General features: G+C 74.2%; 3 protein-coding genes across 3 annotated transcripts in view; 1 reads left to right on the top strand and 2 right to left on the bottom strand.

Moving 5' to 3' along the window:
- The window catches only part of RPUSD1 (RNA pseudouridine synthase domain containing 1), a 177,125-nt gene that overhangs the window by 149,894 nt on the left and 11,680 nt on the right, over positions 1-15,551 (bottom strand). The window lies entirely within an intron of this gene.
- On the top strand, positions 5,314-13,768 carry BAIAP3 (BAI1 associated protein 3). Its single transcript, XM_037508113.1, has 33 exons — positions 5,314-5,429; positions 5,584-5,671; positions 5,786-5,866; positions 6,090-6,197; positions 6,512-6,571; positions 6,642-6,708; positions 6,795-6,990; positions 7,179-7,223; positions 7,315-7,392; positions 7,491-7,593; positions 7,791-7,898; positions 8,039-8,134; positions 8,222-8,325; positions 8,746-8,866; positions 9,207-9,331; positions 9,411-9,501; positions 9,625-9,681; positions 9,768-9,865; positions 9,946-9,994; positions 10,076-10,206; positions 10,451-10,574; positions 10,648-10,791; positions 10,903-10,995; positions 11,110-11,301; positions 11,371-11,439; positions 11,530-11,609; positions 11,675-11,783; positions 11,921-11,992; positions 12,092-12,172; positions 12,233-12,353; positions 12,439-12,562; positions 12,628-12,833; positions 12,937-13,768. Exons 1-33 carry the CDS (start codon positions 5,314-5,316, stop codon positions 13,038-13,040), a joined length of 3,441 nt encoding a protein of 1,146 aa, XP_037364010.1. The 3' UTR covers positions 13,041-13,768.
- Positions 13,639-15,486, bottom strand: TSR3 (TSR3 ribosome maturation factor). Its single transcript, XM_037507826.2, has 6 exons — positions 15,384-15,486; positions 15,083-15,302; positions 14,631-14,824; positions 14,206-14,379; positions 14,054-14,117; positions 13,639-13,909 (listed from the first exon to the last, which is right to left on the bottom strand). Exons 1-6 carry the CDS (start codon positions 15,484-15,486, stop codon positions 13,777-13,779), a joined length of 888 nt encoding a protein of 295 aa, XP_037363723.1. The 3' UTR covers positions 13,639-13,776.

Raw genomic sequence — 15,551 nt, 5'->3', positions numbered from 1 at the left:
GCGCCCGCCCCTGGCTTAGCAGACACGCGGCTCCTGTAACACGAGCACCGGGGAGCGGGGTGCCGCCTGCCGTGCGGGGCAGCCCTGCCGGGCTGGGACCAGCCGCTGTACCCCAGAAGCCTGCAATTAAAGCATTTCCACGAGCCGTCGCCTCCAGTCCTTTCGCGCCTCCAGCCTGGGCCCTCGGGGCTGGGTCAGCTGCTGCCCCACTGAGCCCGGGCGTGTCCCTGGCAGCCCGCCCTCCCTGCTGGGCCAGGTGTCCACACCGAGGCGGCTGCCCTTCCCGGGTCCTCGAGCCCTGGGGTGCTGTTCCCAGGGCCGTCTCCCAGCCCCTGGGGCTCAGGTGGCAGTGGACACAGCTGCAGGACCCACTCGCTTCCCCTCACTGTCCAGCCGGAGCCAGCCCCGCATCCTCAGTCCTGCCCACTGCGTGTGGCCGCCTCCAGCGCTGACCTGGCAGAGGCCCGCCCGCCAGCAGCAGCCCAGGGGCAGCCTCCAGTTTGAGGTTGCCATGGCAACGCATCCCCAGGTTGGAGGGCCTGAGCACTGCTTGGGCTGGCTGGAAGCGGTCTGAGCTGGCTCCATCCAGCAGGGAGGGGCCAGCAGGGCTGGGCTGGATGGACCCCCAGCTGGCTGGGGCTGAGTCTGGGTGAGGCCTCCGACTGGCCCATCTGTGGGGAGGGGGCCCAGGAGCTGGTGCAGCCGCAGCCGGAGGGAACTGGACCCCGGCCCCGACCTGAGGATGCTCCTGGCGTTGGGCATTTTTGCTGATGGGCCTGGCCCTGTCCTGCTTGGGCCCTGCCCCCGAGGGGACCCTCCTGAAGAGAGGGGCCTCATACACCCACCCCTTGGCCAGAAGCTTGTGACAGGCCCAATGGACAGCCCTGGGCAGCCAGGCTGCCCGGCCTCATGGAAGCCAGCAGAGCTCTGGCACTCTGGGGTTCTGCCCCTCCTTCCCGCCCCGCCCCGGCCCTGCTGGTGGCACAGACGGGCAGATACCAGCAGCCTTCGGGACCCTGGCCTGGGCCGGGCCTGCCCTCTGCCGGGTGCTGGTGCTGTCTGACTGGGAGGCTGGGCCTGCAATTCCCAGGGCTGCCACCCGAGGGCAGTGGTGCTGCTTGGGCGCAGGACCTAGCCACAGCCCTCACCCCGGCGCTGAGGAGGACGTCCCCCCACCTGCCAGACCCTTCCCAGCCCAGGGGCGTGAACCCCCCAGCCCCCCAGCCCACCAGGCCCACAGCCCTGACCCCCGCCAGGCAGGTGCCCTGTGCTGTAATAGGACCGAGAGGCGTGTGCTCTGCACGGCCGCCCCCACCCTGTCACGGCGGCTGCCTCAGTCTCAACCGCATGGGGCCGGGCCGGCAGCACCAGCAGGGGCGGCTGCCCTGGCCCTCCGTTGTGCGGCAGCAGGAGCCCTGGAGGCCAGAGGCCACCCCAGCGTGGTCACTGCTGCGATCTTCACTTTACAAATTGGGGAAACTGAGGCCTGAGGCAGTGGAGGGGTGTGAGGTCCAACCCAGGGAGCGGCTTCATTCTCCTGATGGCTGGGGAGGAAGGAGCAGGGCAGGCAGGCCCCGGCTCACTGGCAGGCAGGGCTCGTGGAGGCAGGGGCCCTGGGGAAACTGAGGAGCAGGACGGGGCGCGGCACCAGCCTGCTGTCGTGGGGCCCTGGATGGGCTCTTCCCCTACCTGGGCCTCGGTACCCCTCTCCAGGTAAAGGACTGTCCTGCCCGGCCGGCTTCGGGGTTAGTCTTCACACCTGCCCTGGCCGGGCCCTGGTCCCCGGGGGCCTGAGCAGCAGCACCCCCAGGCAGCCGCCCTCCCACTTCCTGTTGACAGCAGCTGCAGTCTCATCTCTGCACCCCAAACTCATTATCATCACCATGGCAACCAGCCCTGTTTGTTCAACAGGTTGGCAGAACCTGACGCAAGACTGCAGGGCCAGGCCCAGGGGCGCTGGCCAGAGCCCGGCGGGAGCCCAGGGCCGGACAAGGGCCGGACAGGGCCCAGACCGCCCTGCCCGCCCCTCCCCACCGCGCTTGCTGCATTTCCTGGAGCCCCCACCCCTGGCCTGGCTGGGCTGGTCCGGCGCCGCGAGCCCGGGCTGAGCTGACCCAGGTGGGGCTGGGTGTGGGTGCTCGTCAGCCAGAAGCCGCACAGGCGGTGCCTGGCAGGGGGCGGCCGGCGCCGGCGCAGGAGAAGCCAGCTGGTGCTGGCCAGGTGCCGGCCTGCTGCCCCCACCCGCGAACCCCGCGGGGCGTGCTGGGCGCCTGGCCAGGCTCGGGTGCCCTCTGCACCTGCTCCGTGCAGGAGCCCGTCTGGCCCTGGGGCCTCCCCTCAGCTCAGCTGACCGCTGGCCTCGCCCAGCCGGCCGGCCTTGCCCGTAGCCGAACCGGTCAGTCCCCCACGCTGCCCGGAGGCCCGCTGGCCAGGACAGCCAGGCCCTTGGGGATGGAAACATCCAAACCACCCTGACCCTCCAGGTGAAGGGTCCAGGGAGGGCCCAGCAGGGCCACCAAGGGCCCGTGGGGACCCAGGGAGCCGTGCGCCCGGGACGAGCCTGGACCCCGGACTCAGGGTCTCCGCTGCAGCACAGGCCTCCTGGCCTCGGCTCGTGAGAGGCGGGGGCAGGTGCAGGGCACCCAGGCTGTGGCTCCGGGGGGCCTGCCCGGGCGGGGCGGGCCAGGGGCCCACCTGGGCTTCCCTGTCTCACCTGCGCTGTGGGCACCACGGGCAGTCAGGCTTGGCTAGGGGGAGGCCTGCCCCTGGGGGGCGCTCCCTCCCTCCTGCCACCCCCCCCGCCCCCCCCCCAGGTCCCCAGGCCGCTGCCCGAGGCAGGGGCAGCGCGGGGCGGCGGCGACGGGGGCGGGGCACGGCCTTGGGGGAGTCCGGCTGGGCGCCCTCGTGCCGGCGCAGCGAGCCCGGCTTGCGGGGGCTCAGGGGTTCAGGGCTGGGGGCCGAGGACCCTCCGGGCCGAGCCCGCTGCCCGCCCCGCCCAGCTGCGGGTGCCCGACGGGCGAGCGCCTCGGCCCGGATCCCGGCCCTCCTGGGGGGCGGCCGGGGCTGCAGGTGCCCGCCGGCCCCAAGGGGGGGACGGGGCGGAGCGAGCAGCCCGGCGCCGCCCCCGCGCGCCCCCCGCCCGCCGCGCCGCGGAGCTCGGCCGCCCAGTCGTCGGCGCGCGCGGCTGCGAGCGGAGCGGCCGCTGTCCCCGGCGCCCAGGACCCCGCGCCGGCCGCGGTGAGTGGCGCCGTCGAGGCGCGGCCGGCCCCGCTCGGGCGCCGGACACCGGGCGCCGCGCCTCCCGCGGCCCGGCGAGGGGGCGGCGGAGGGCGCGGGAGGCTCGGGCCGGGACCGAGGCCGGCGGCGGCGTCTGGGGCCGCGCCCCTCCCCGCCCGGACGCGGGGACCCCCGGCGGGCGGGGGCCGGGGAGTCGCGCAGGGAGTGCGGGCATCGGCGGCCCCGCCCCGCCCGTCCAGCGCCCCCCAGAAGGCGCAGGTGACCCCGCGGAGGCCCAAGACGCCAGACGCGCCACGGGGTTTCCCAGGCCACCCCTGGAGATGCCCCGATGTCCCGCGCCCCCTGCCCGCCGGGACCCCTCAGTCTCTCCAAGCCCGCCCGCCCTCAGCCCCTCCCCGAAACACACCCCCGGCCCTGCACCCCGCCCGGCGGCCAGAGAGCGCGGCAGAGCCGGGGGAGCCCCGGCTGCGCGGGGACCACAGCCCGCCCCTGGAGAGGGGGTGGCCGGGAGGGGTCCCCAAGAGCAGTCGGGGGAGGAGCCGGGAGGGGGCCGGGAGGAAGGACGCCCTGGGGACCCCTCGCCCTGCTTCACCCACTCTGGCCCCTCAGACCTGGCAGAGCGCCCCGGGCGCTCCCTGGGGATGAGACCTCGGGGGGCAGCGCTGGGCCTGCCAGGTGACCCTCAGGGGGCCCGGCCACAGCTGTGGACAGAGCGGCGCCGTCTGGGAGTCCACGAGCCCGGGAGGGCTGGTGGGGGCAGGGTAGGGAGAGGGGGGCCGCCACACCCCACACCCGAGCAGGTGGGGCCGGGCTTTAGGTCAGACGCCCCGAGGCGCCCGGCGCTGCCTGCGCTGACTTGGCGCCCGGCCCCCCCCCCCCCCCGCCGCCCCGCAGCGGAGCCCCCCGGGGCAGGGGCCGGGCGGCCGCAGTGGGGCCGGCTGCGGAGCGGGGCCAGGTCGGCGCGGCCCGGCGGCCCAGGACTCGCAGGGACACGGAGGCGCTGCCGGGCACCCGCGGGGAGCTGCCCTCCCGGACACGCCTCGGCCCAGGCTGGGGAGCAGGAGCCGGCAGGGCGCCCCGGGCGCTGGACCCCGGAGCCCGCGACGAGCCAGAAGCCAGTACCCGGGCCGGAGCCAGAGACCTGGGCGCGGCGGCCCCGGGGCCCCCGCAGGCCGCCCCCAACGGCGCTGCCCACCGCGGCCGGCCCGCGGCGGCCCAGCTCCTGCGTCACGTCTGTCCGTGGGAGCGAGCCCGGGGCCACAGGCTGCGCTGGCGTTGCCCTGGCAACAGCTCAAGCGGCTCCGCTCCCCTGGCTCTGGGGGCTCCGCTGGAGGGGGCGGGGCCTGCGCCTCCAGCCCCGGAGGGGGCGCTGCGGGGCCTGACGCCCCCCAGGCGGCCCCTCCTGTCCAGGGAGCCCTCCGGGCCCAGCACCCCCTGGCTCCCGCGCAGCGGCTCATCCCGGCCGGATGAGGTCTGGGGGTGACCTGAGCTGGGGGGTACGGCCTGGGGAGGCCACCGAGCTGGACACGACAGACCCGGGTGGGGCAGCGCTGCTCACACAGAGCCTGGTGCCCGGGAAGGCCCGCCTGCTGGCCGGGGGGCGGCGGCCGAGAGGAGGCAGCGCAGGCTAGAGGAGACGGGGACCGCGGGGGCGGGCGGCGCCCCCACCAGCCCCTGGGAGATTTGGGGCAAGGATCAGGCTCCGGGGATTCCTCATGTCCCGCCCGTCAGATGGAGGCCTGTGGCCGGCGGCCGGCCCCGAGTTCGGGGGGAGGCCTGGGCCCCAGCGGCTCAGCTGCCTCTGCCTGGGGGACAGAGGCCCCCGCACGAGGCTGGGAGAGGGGCTGGGACAGAGGCCTCTCCCCAGGCAGCGGGAGCCGAGGGAGGGGCGGTTGGGGATGTCCGGAGCGCCCGGCCCAGCCGGACAGGCAGGGGGCCTGTCACCCCGAGGTGTCCACACCAGATCCCGGCTCCAGCCCCCGGCCGCGGCCCCGGTCGCTCCAGGGGACGCCGCGGAGCCCGGTCCCGCAGCCTCGCCGGGGTCCCGGTGACACGGCTCTCCGCGCAGGCCCCGCCATGTCGGCCTTGCAGGGCCTCAAGAGCAGCGTGCTGCGGCAGCGCCCGTCCCTCCGGCGCCGCGCCGAGGAGGAGCCCGGCCGCGCCCTGGTGGACCCGCCGGCCACGGGAGCCTGGTGCGTGCCCGGCCGCGCACGCTCGGCCCCTCGGGCCTCCAGCGCCTGCTGCTCCCACTCAGCTGCCCGGCTCAGGGCGGCGGGCGGCGGGCGCTGCGGCTGCTGGTGCGGGGGGCGGCCGCCGGCCCCACGCCACCCTGGCCCTCTCCCTCAGGACGCCCGCGGGCGGCGCCGAGTTCTTCGCCCACATGCGCCTGGTGCTGCGGAAGGGGGACGGCAGACGGTGCCTGCCGCGTCCCGAGGTGAGGCCGGTGCTGCCCCGGCGGCCGTGGGCCGGCCCCCTCCCCCTCCCGCTCCCCCTGGGCATCCCGGCCGGCCGCCACACCCGCCCGGAGTGACCCTGCCCGGCCCCACAGGTCCTCCTGCGCAGCAGCTCACCAGCTCCCGCGGAGCCTGTGGACCCCGCTCGCGGCCTGAGGGCGCTGACCCCCGAGGAGGTAGGGGGGGCCAGCGGGAAGGGGAGCCCCTGCGGTGCGCTTGCCCCGGGGCTGGGGACGGGGGCCGGCCAGCAGCAGGGCCGGCTCAGCAGGTGCCAAGGCACTGAGGCGGCGACTGGGCCTGGCTGGTGCGGGAGCTGCCAAGGCTGGGGGCCGGGCCCACAGCAGGTGGACGCCGGGCACCCAAGGCCCCCGCGGCCGGGCTCAGCGTGGCCGCCCGCAGGTGGAGATGCTCTACGAGGAAGCCTTGTACACGGTCCTGCACCGAGCGGGCGCCATGGGCCCTGACCAGGTGGACGACCAGGAGGCCCTGCTGGAATACCTGCGGCAGGTGAGTGCCGCCGGCCCCGCCCCCGGCCCGCCCCCGGCCCGCCCTGCTCTGGGGGCTGAGACCACTCCCAGCAGCGACCCCGCTGCGGTCCCCAGCAACCCCCAACACTCAGTCCGCGCCGTACACACACGTGCTGGGGGCAGCAGCAGGCAGGGCAGGGCACGGGCAGCGCTGGCACGAAGGTCCAGACAGGCCACACGAAGGGCAGGGAAGGGCAGGCGATAGGCAGGACAGAGGTCCCCCCAGCTCCCGCCATGGGCCTCTGCCTCGAGGCTCCGGCTGCAGCCCGGCAGTGACCAGGCCGCGGCCCCCAGGTGTTCGGCGCCAGCCCCGAGGAACACGCCGTGGCGCTGCAGCGGGCACAGGACAGCAAGGTGAGGCGCGCCCGGGGTCCCGGCGCTGGGGTGGGCGAGGCCCCGGAGGCCTCAGCGCCCCTCCTTGCAGGCCCCCACGTACGTCCTGAAAGTCTCTGTCATGCGGGCCAAGAACCTGCTGGCCAAAGACCCCAACGGTGAGTGGCCGCCCCTTGCCCGTGTGGCACGGGCCTGGTGGCCGGGGCAGGGTCCAGGCGGGCGCTGAGTGTGCCCTGTGCCCCAGGCTCCAGCGACCCGTACTGCGTGCTGGGCATCCTGCCGGCCTCGGGTGCCCCATGGGAGGCCGCCCGGTACCCGCAGCAGCGCTCCCGCCTCCCCAAGGGCAGCACGCGCGGCGGCCCCCTGCCGGCCAAGTGCGTCCAGGCCACGGCGGTCCAGAGCAGCACCCTGAACCCCGTCTGGACGGAGCACTTCCTCCTGTAAGGCCCGCGCCCAGCGCCCCCGCGCCACGGTCTGGGTGCATGTGGGGGCTGTGGCCACCGGGGACGGCTCGCCGCTGCTCCCAGCCAGTCCAGAGGGGACCTGGGAGCCCGAGGCTGGGAGTCCGTGGCCACCTGCCTGCGCTGGACAGAGCCCACACCCCTCACGGCACCCCCTGTCCTCACAGTGAAGTCGAGGACGTCCGCACAGACCAGCTGCGACTGGACGTCTGGTATCAGCCCCTGTGCCTGTGGGCCCCTGGCCGGGGACGGGGGGGAGCGGGAGGCCCAGCGCTGGCCGGGCCCCAGACGTGCTGCCCGCAGGGACCACGACGATGACGTCTCCCTGGTGGAAGCGTGCCGGAAGCTGAACCAAGTCATCGGCCTAAAGGGCATGGGCAGGTAGGCAGGCGGCCCCCAGCGGTGCCGTCCAGGGCACGTGACCCCAGGGCACCAGCCTGGCCACAGGTCCGCAGGTGTGATTCCGCCCCCCGTGCCAGGTACTTCAAGCAGGTGGTCAAGGCAGCCCGCACAAATGGCCCGGCAGGGGCCGGTGAGGACCACACGGATGACTTCCTGGGGCGCCTGGACATCCCCATCCGGGTGAGGCTGCACCCCGCATGTGCTGGGGCTGTGCCCCTCGATGCCTCGGCTGTGGGGGCTCTGCAGGATGGAGGGCCTCCCCCCAGCACCTACCCCGTGCAGGGTCGCCTGGCACTGGGAGGCCGAGGCCCATGTACCCCATGACCCACCGTCTGGGAAAGCGGCCGAGGGGTGACCAGTCTGAACCCCTCCCCCAGGAGGTGCCCGTGGCCGGGGTGGACCGCTGGTTCAAGCTGGAGCCCCGCTCCAGCGCCTCCCGCGTGCAGGGGGACTGCCAGCTGGTCCTCAAGCTGATCACCACGCAGGTGGGAAGCCCACCTGCACCCCCGTGCCCTGCCCCGCTCCCCTTCACCAAGCATCCCGTCCTGCACCCCCGCCCTGCATGCCCCCTCCCTGCACCTTGCCAGGGGGCTGGGCAGGGCTGACCGCAGGCCCCGCCTTCCAGAGGGACACGGCCCTGAGCCGGCGGGGCAGGCCCGGCTTCCTGTCCTACCTGCTGCTGCTCAGCCGTCTGCTGCAGTTCGAGCACCTGGCTGAGGAGGTAGCGGCACCCCGGGGTGGTGGGGAGGCCAGGCCCCGGCGGGGGGGACCGGCCACCCAGCCCCACCACGCCTGGCCCGCTCCGCAGCCCAACCCCGGCGGCTGGCGCGGCGAGCTCAGCGGGCCTGCGGCCACCGTCCTCTGCCTGCTGGGCGCCCAGAGCGACCTGTCCGCGCTGCAGCTGGCGGTGCTGTGAGTGGGCGGGGCCGGGGCGGGGCCGCGAGGGGCGGGGCCGGAAGGAGTCGCGACGGGTGGGTCCGCGAGTGGGCGTGGCGGTGGGCGTGGCCGCCAGGGTGGGACAAAGGCAGGTGTTGGGTGGATGGGGCGGGGCCCTGCGGGCGTGGCCGCGTGGGCGTGGCCGGGGCGTGGCCGTGGGCGGGGCCCTGAGTGGGCGGGGCCGCGGTGGGGCCCATGGACAGGTGGGGCCGGGGTGGGCGGGGCCGTGGGCGGCCGGGGCCGGGGCGGGGCCGGGGCGGGCCCGTGGGCGGGTGGGCGGGGGGCAGGGGCAAGGGCAGGGCGTGAGAGAGCCGGCTCTTGGGGGCGGGCTGCAGCACCCCCGGGGGTGTTCCGAAGTTGCTGCCACCCCCCTGACCCCAGGCTGGGTCCCCACAGGCACTGGCAGGTCAGCAGCCGCCACCACCAGGCCCGCACCTTGGACTACGGCTACCTGCTGGGGCTGCTGGAAGACGTGCAGGCGCACTGGGAGGAGGCCGCCTCCCTGCCCCAGGAGCAGGTGGGCACCGCCGCGGTGGCCGCAGATGCTGCTCCTGGGGTGTCCTGAGGCCCATAGCGGGCGGTCAGCGAGGAACGGGGCGCTGCCCTCGTGGTCACCGTGGGGGCTGGGGAGCTGGGAACCAAGGGACAGCCGATCGAGGCCGGGCAGCGCCGCGCCTGGAGCCCCGGGGCCAGCGGCCTGCCCGCCCAGGGTCCCGAGAGGCAGATAGGGCGCGCTTGGCAGGGGCAGGCCCGTGGGGTTGGAGGTTTCGGGGCAGAGAAACCTGCAGGGCCAATCCTTGCGGGATTGCTCGGCCGCCGAGAGGTAGCCGGCGGGGTGACCGAGGGCCTGCCCCCAGGAGGAGAGCCTGGCCGACAGCTTCTCCACCTTCGCCGAGTTTGGGCTGGGGCTGCTGAGCCAGCTCCGAGACTACTTCCCCGCCACCAACAGCACGGCCGTCGACCGCCTGGAGCTGCTGCTGAAGTGGGTGCCGCCTTGGGGTGTGGGCTGCGGGGAGGGGCTGCCTGGGACAGCGCCAGGCAGCAGATGGCCCCTCGCCCAGGTGTCTTGGCAAACTGCAGCTCTTCCAGCCTTCCTCGGAGGTCTGCCCCTTCAGGACGGGGCTAAACATGGACATCGCTGGAACCCTAAAGGTGCGTCAGGCCACTGCCTCCTGGCCAAATGCCCGGCCCTGCCCCGCCCCGCCCGCCCCGCCCAATCTGCCAGCGGAGAGAGGCTCTCCGCCCGCTTCCTCCCACCTGCTGCTTCCCTGGCAGAGAGGCAACCGCGAATGGTACGACAGGCTCCTGAACGCCAAGAGTCCTCGGGAGCAGGTGGGGCTCAGAGGTGCGGCCAGGGCGGACCACAGGGCCCTGGGCGTGTGCCGAGGTCAGCGCCAGCCTGGGTCCTTGCCTTGCAGCCGGGGCCGCAGCGCCTTGCCGGGCTGGTCGCACTGGCCGATGCCGTCTACGACGACCTGCAGTCCTGCTATGGCATCTACGCCGGCCTCTTCCACAGGTGGGCGCAGGGCTTCTCCTGGCGCTCCTGGGGCTGCAGGGGCTGCCTGAGGACAGGTGCTCCAGGTGTGTCTTTTGCAGCATCAAGATCGACATCTTCACCCTCACCTTCCGGCAGCTGGAGTGTCTGGTGAGGGGGCAGCGGGAAGCCCCATCCAGGAAGGGGCCGGGTCTCCCTGTTGCTGGCCGCCTGACCCCACCCTCTGGGCAGGTGGCTGAGGAGGCCTGGGTGCTCGCAGAGGAGCTGAGCCCCAAGCTGACCCCCGAGGTGGCCTCGGCGCTCCTCGAGCTCTACCTGACCCTGGCGGACATCCAGCGTTTCTGGCGCTGCATCCCCGGCCGGTGGGCACTGCCCCCACCCGTTCCTCTCCTACCTGTCCCACCCCCTCACCTGTCCACCTTGTCCTCCCCTCCCTGTGCCTCTTCCCTAGTCCTCTCTCCCCTGCTCCCTTCCTCGCCAACATCCCCCTACCGTCCCCAACAGGAGGGGCCCGGGAGGGAGGCCCTGGGGCGAGCCCTGCTGGGCTGACCTAGAACACCCGGCTCAAGGTGAGACCCGGTGGGATCTGACTGGTCTCCCATGTAGGGACGGCCGCTCCCTGGCCCTGGCCGGCATCCACGAGCAGTTTCTGCCCGCCGTGAAGCTCTGGCTGCAGGCGCTGCGGGACCAGGCCAAGTGGCGGCTTCAGGGCGCCGTGGACGTGGACACAGTGAGTGAGGCCCTGCCCGGCATGCTGGGCTCACCTGGGGCCCCAGCCACAGGAGCTCCTCCTGCCTCCCCAGCTGGAGCCCACGGAGGCCTCCTCCAAGCACAGCAGCTCTGCGGCCACTGCAAGCCTCTGCTTCAGCCACATCCAGGAGCTCTGGGCCCGCTTGGCATGGCCGGACCCTGCCCAGGCCCGGGAACTGGGCGCCCAGCTCAGCCAGGTGCGGTTTCTCTGGGGGTGGGGACCGCAGCAGGGAGGCGCTCAGGGCCTGGAGGGGCGGCAGGGCCGGGGGACGAGGCCCCAGTTCCTGAGCACCCATCGCCCACCCCAGGACCTGGGTGAGGCGGCCCTTTTCTACACCGAGGTGCTGCGGAAGAAGGTGCACACCCCGCCCAGGGCGGTGGGCGAGGCGGCGAGTGAGCAGGTGAGCTGGCAGGTGGGAAGAGCGGGGCGGCTGGCGCCCACCCATCCTCGTCCGCTGCGGCTCTGTGGGGGAGGGCGGTGGCGGCTGGACCCTACCCATTCTGGCCCTCCCCAGCTCTGCGTGGTGCTCAACGACTTGGAGCTGGTGCGCAAGGCCGCCGGGCAGGCGCTGCGGGGCCTGGCCCCGCCGGAGGGGGCCCCGGGACCCCAGGGGTTGCTCCCGCGCCCCCTGCTCAGCTGCGCGCAGGCCCTGGAGGAGAACCTGCAGCAGGAGGCCGGCACCGTGACGGCACACCTGACCTCGCAGGTGGGCGGGGCGGGGGTGGGGCCGGGGCGCTGCTCCCTCACCCGCGCGGCTGAGCGCAGCCCCCCGCAGATGGCGGGCGACATCACGAAGTACGTGCAGCACGTCAGCCTCTCCCCGGACTCCATCCAGAGCGAGGAGGTGAGGCCTGTGGGGGCCGCTGTGCGCCTGGGGAGGCAGCGCGGGGCGTGGGGGCCCTGAGGACACCCCGTTGAGGACACCGCCCTGCAGGCGGCGGCCCCTCTCCTCAAGTACCTGGACGCGAAGCTGGTGCTGCTGAGCGCGGCGCTGGAGGAGGCGTGCCTGAGCAGGTGCGGGCCGGCGGGGGGGCGGGCGGGCGCGGGCGGGCTCGGTGCTCACGGTGCGCCCCCCGCAGGATGCTGGAGGCCCTCTGGGAGCTGCTCCTACGGGCCATCCTGCAGGCGCTGGGCGCCCACCGCGATGTCTCTGCCGACTTCTACAGCCGGTTCCAGTTCACGCTGGAGGTGAGTGCGGTGGCGCCGGCACCGCTGGCTGCAGCCCCTGCCTTGTCCACGCGGTGTGAGGGTGTCAGGGCCGCGCCCCTTGGGGCTCCCGTCGGCCCCATGTGAGCTCCCGCCGCCCGCCCCCCTCCCCGCTGCAGGCCCTGGTCTGCTTCTTCCACGCCGAGGGCCAGGGCCTGCCCCTGGAGTGCCTGAGGAACGGGAGCTACCAGGTGAGCCTGGCCGGGGCGCCCGGGGGAGAGGGTGTGCACGGGCGCGCAGCAGGGGCCAGCGGACCTGCCGGGGCCCCCACCTGCCCCCTGTGCCCCCAGAGACTGGAGGAGGAGCTGCGCCTGCACCGGTGTTCCGTGCGCGAGGGCATCGAGCAGTACTACCTGGACAAGCTCAAGCAGGTACCGCGGGCCTGGTGGGTGGGGCGGGAGCCCGGGCTCTCCTCACGCGACTCTCTGCAGCGGCCCCTGGAGCAGAGCCGGTTCGGGCGCCTGAGTGTGCGCTGCCACTACGAGGTGGCCGAGCAGCGGCTGGCCGTGGAGGTGCTGCATGCTGCTGACCTGCCGCCCCTGGATGCCAACGGTGCGGTGCAGGCGCGGGGTGCGGGCACGGGGTGAGCGCAGGGGTGGGGCGCGGGCAGCCTCAGCGCTCACGGCTGGCCCCCCAGGTCTGAGCGACCCATTTGTGATCGTGGAGCTGGGCCCGCCACACCTCTTCCCGCTGGTCCGCAGCCAGAGGACACAGGTCAAGAGCCGGACCCTGCACCCCGTGTACGAGGAGCTCTTCCACTTGTGAGTGCCCCTCCCGCCCCACCGCCCGCCGGGGCGGGCGGCTCCTGGTGACCATCCCTCCGCAGCTCCGTGTCGGCAGAGGCCTGTCGCCGCCGCGGCGCCTGCGTGCTGTTCACGGTCATGGACCATGACTGGCTGTCCACCAACGACTTCGCGGGGGAGGCAGCCCTCGGCCTGGGCGGCGTGTGCGGCGTCGCGAGGCACCCCGTGGGAGGGAGCGTCAGGGGCCCACAACCCATCACTCTGCACCTGCGCCGGCCCAGGGCCCAGGGTGAGTGGGGTGCGGGGCAGGGGTCCAGGGCCAGTGGGGTGCGCGGTGGGGGACCAGGGCGAGTGGGGGGAGGGCGAGGCCCGACGCCGCCTGCCCCCTGCAGTGAAGTCCGCCCTGAGGATGCTGGAGGGCCGGCCGGACAAGGAGGCCCAGGAGTTTGTCAAGAGGCTCAAGGAGCTGGAGAAGTGCATGGAGGCGGACCCCTGAGCCGTGGCCACGCCCCATGTCCCCATGGTGTCCTGCCTCGCCCTGTGGCCAACACTTGGCGCCCCCCCACACGCGTGTGCACGTGTCTATGTATGGCGGGACCCCGGCCCCTCGCCCCCACTCGCTCTGGCTGTGCCGTGTGCGCTGAGGCCCCTGCGCCCACCCTGAATCTGGACAGCTGACCGGCCGCGCGGGTCCCAGGCAGGGGCTCAGCGGGTGGGGTGGTGCTGCCGCCGGGGTCAGGCGGGGACATGCGCCAGCATCACACAGCAGGGCAGACGCACCCCCGGAGGCCGTGGGCCCAGAGCTGTCCAGAGTCCCGTCCCGTCTGCTGGGGCCGGCCTCCCAGGGCTGAGAGGCAGGAAGGCCTGAGTCTGAGCCAGGACGCCAAGCCTTGGTGGAGTCACCCCCGGACCCCGGTGCATGTGTACGCGGCCTCACCCAGCTGGGCTCCAGAACCCCCCACCCACACGGTCTGCGAAGGGACCGGCCTGGACTGCGACCGCCTCCAGCCCCCTCCTGGCTCCCAGGCTTAAAGCTGGGGGATGCTGCGCCCCAGCGTGCGCCCAGCTGCCCTCCCCGGGGCTGACGGGCCCAGCGCAAAGAAACAGATCACGCGTGTCTCCAGGCCTGCAGCTTCATTGCGGGGCCGGGGCCCAGTCGCCCGCCCGCCTCCCACCCGCTGCGTGTCCGTGCTCCCTGCTGCTTCGCCCGGAAAATACACATGTCTCCACCTTCAGGCTCTGCAGCTTCCTGACTCCCCTCCAGGCTCCGGGGGGTCGGCCCCTGCGGATGCCATGTCCTCGGCATCAGGCCCAGGGCCCTCAGACCCGTCCTCGCCGTCACTGTCGCTGCTGTCCGGGAGCAGCCTAGGAGGGAGTGGAGTTCACCAAGGTGCTCCCTGGCACGCTCGCCCGCAGAGCCCACGCTGAGCCCTGCCCCGGCTCGACAGAGCCAGGGCCCCTCCGCGAGGCATCCCTCCCCCTTCAGAGGTAGGGACCGCGAGCGCCTACCGGGGGCCGGCCACGGGCCTGTTGGGGTTGGCGAACTCCCGTCCTGAGTCCACGTCGAAAGGGTCTGCAGAGAGACAAGCAGTCAGGGGCCGGTGCGCCCCCGGCAGAGGCCCCCGCCCGCGCCGACCTGCTGGAGCCCGAGCGGGCCACACCCATCTCCTCCTCCGGGCGCTCCCGCGCGTGGGCCAGGAACTCCCGCTCCGCCTGCAGCACCTCCTCGGGGCCCTGGCAGGCCGCGTAGGTGTCCAGGAGTTGGCGGTTCAGGTCCAGAAAGCTGTGGCCCCACTTGAACTTCCGCAGTAAAACCACAGCCAGGTCAGGAAAGTCTGGAGATTTGGGAAACCGGGGCCTGAGGGTGTCAGCCACCCTCCCCGCCAGAAGCAGGCCCGGCACCCTGGCTGCTGGGAGGGCAGTTCACACCTGCCCCCATGTCCACCCTCGCGGGCCACCTGTGGGCCTCTGGGGCGGCGGCCAGGATAAAGGAGGGGCCCCGCTCACATGCTGCCGACCACGTCAGCCCCACGGGCCGAGAACTTTAAGGGGAACTAGGACCCCCGCCCCACCGCCAGGCACTCACCCAGGATGCTGAAGGTGGCGGCAAAGGCCTCCACGCAGGACAGCTTGCAGGGCCGGCCGTAGTTCACAGGGTTGGCAGCCACCAGGTGGGGCAGCAGCCGCAAGTGGCCACCCCGCATCTTCCCAAAGGGCGTCTCGTCCAGTCTGGCCCAGGAGCAGTCGATGACCGCAACCCCGGCCTGGGCCACCAGCTGTCTGCAGAGCAGGCGGGCGAGGCTCTGGGGGCCAGCACCACTCCAGGGTGCCCGGGGCGGGATGCCCCCCTGGGGGGCAGCTGCAGGTGGGGAGTCATCCTGGGGGCGGGCTTTGTCCCCCCACAACGTTTCTAGAGGCCCCAGGTCGTAGGGTCAGACCAAAGACCAAGCACAGCCAGGAAGATGCCAGGGCGGCCGCGGTCTCCTTAACAGGCTGGGTTCGGGCCGGGCCGCCACCCCCCAGGCCCCCAGCGCCTACCTGTCTGCCGGGGACACGTACTGGGAGCCCGCCGGGCTCAGCACGAGGCCCCCGAACCGCTGGCCCAGGCGCAGCGTGCGCACCAGCCCCAGGCGGGCCAGCTTGCGGCCGGTGCAGCGCCGGGGGTCGCAGTGGCCCAGCTCCCACATGGCCAGCGGGCAGGGCAGCCGCGCGGCGCCCGGGTCGCCCCGGTCCTCGGCCTCGCGGGGCTCCACGGACGCTGCTGGGGCAGACGGGGGGCCGGGCTCAGGCGCGGGCCCCGGCCCCGGCCCCGCCCGGCCGCCCGGCCGCCCGCACTCACCGCGCCGCGCCGCGCCCGCCGCCTCCGCGAAGGCCTCCAGGGAGCGGCCGGCAGCGCGCCGGGCCTCGCCCCCCGGCCCGCGCGCGCCCCTCCTGCGGCCCATGGCGGAGCCGCACCCCGACCCCGGCGGCAGCCGCCCGCTTCCGGCTCCGCCGCGCCACGTGACCG

The sequence above is a fragment of the Talpa occidentalis genome, unplaced genomic scaffold (genome assembly GCF_014898055.3).
Source record: "Talpa occidentalis isolate TD23 unplaced genomic scaffold, MPIMG_talOcc4v2.1 talOcc4.12, whole genome shotgun sequence".
In the NCBI taxonomy this organism is placed as follows: domain Eukaryota; kingdom Metazoa; phylum Chordata; class Mammalia; order Eulipotyphla; family Talpidae; genus Talpa; species Talpa occidentalis.
This window is presented reverse-complemented; position numbering and strand designations above follow the sequence as displayed.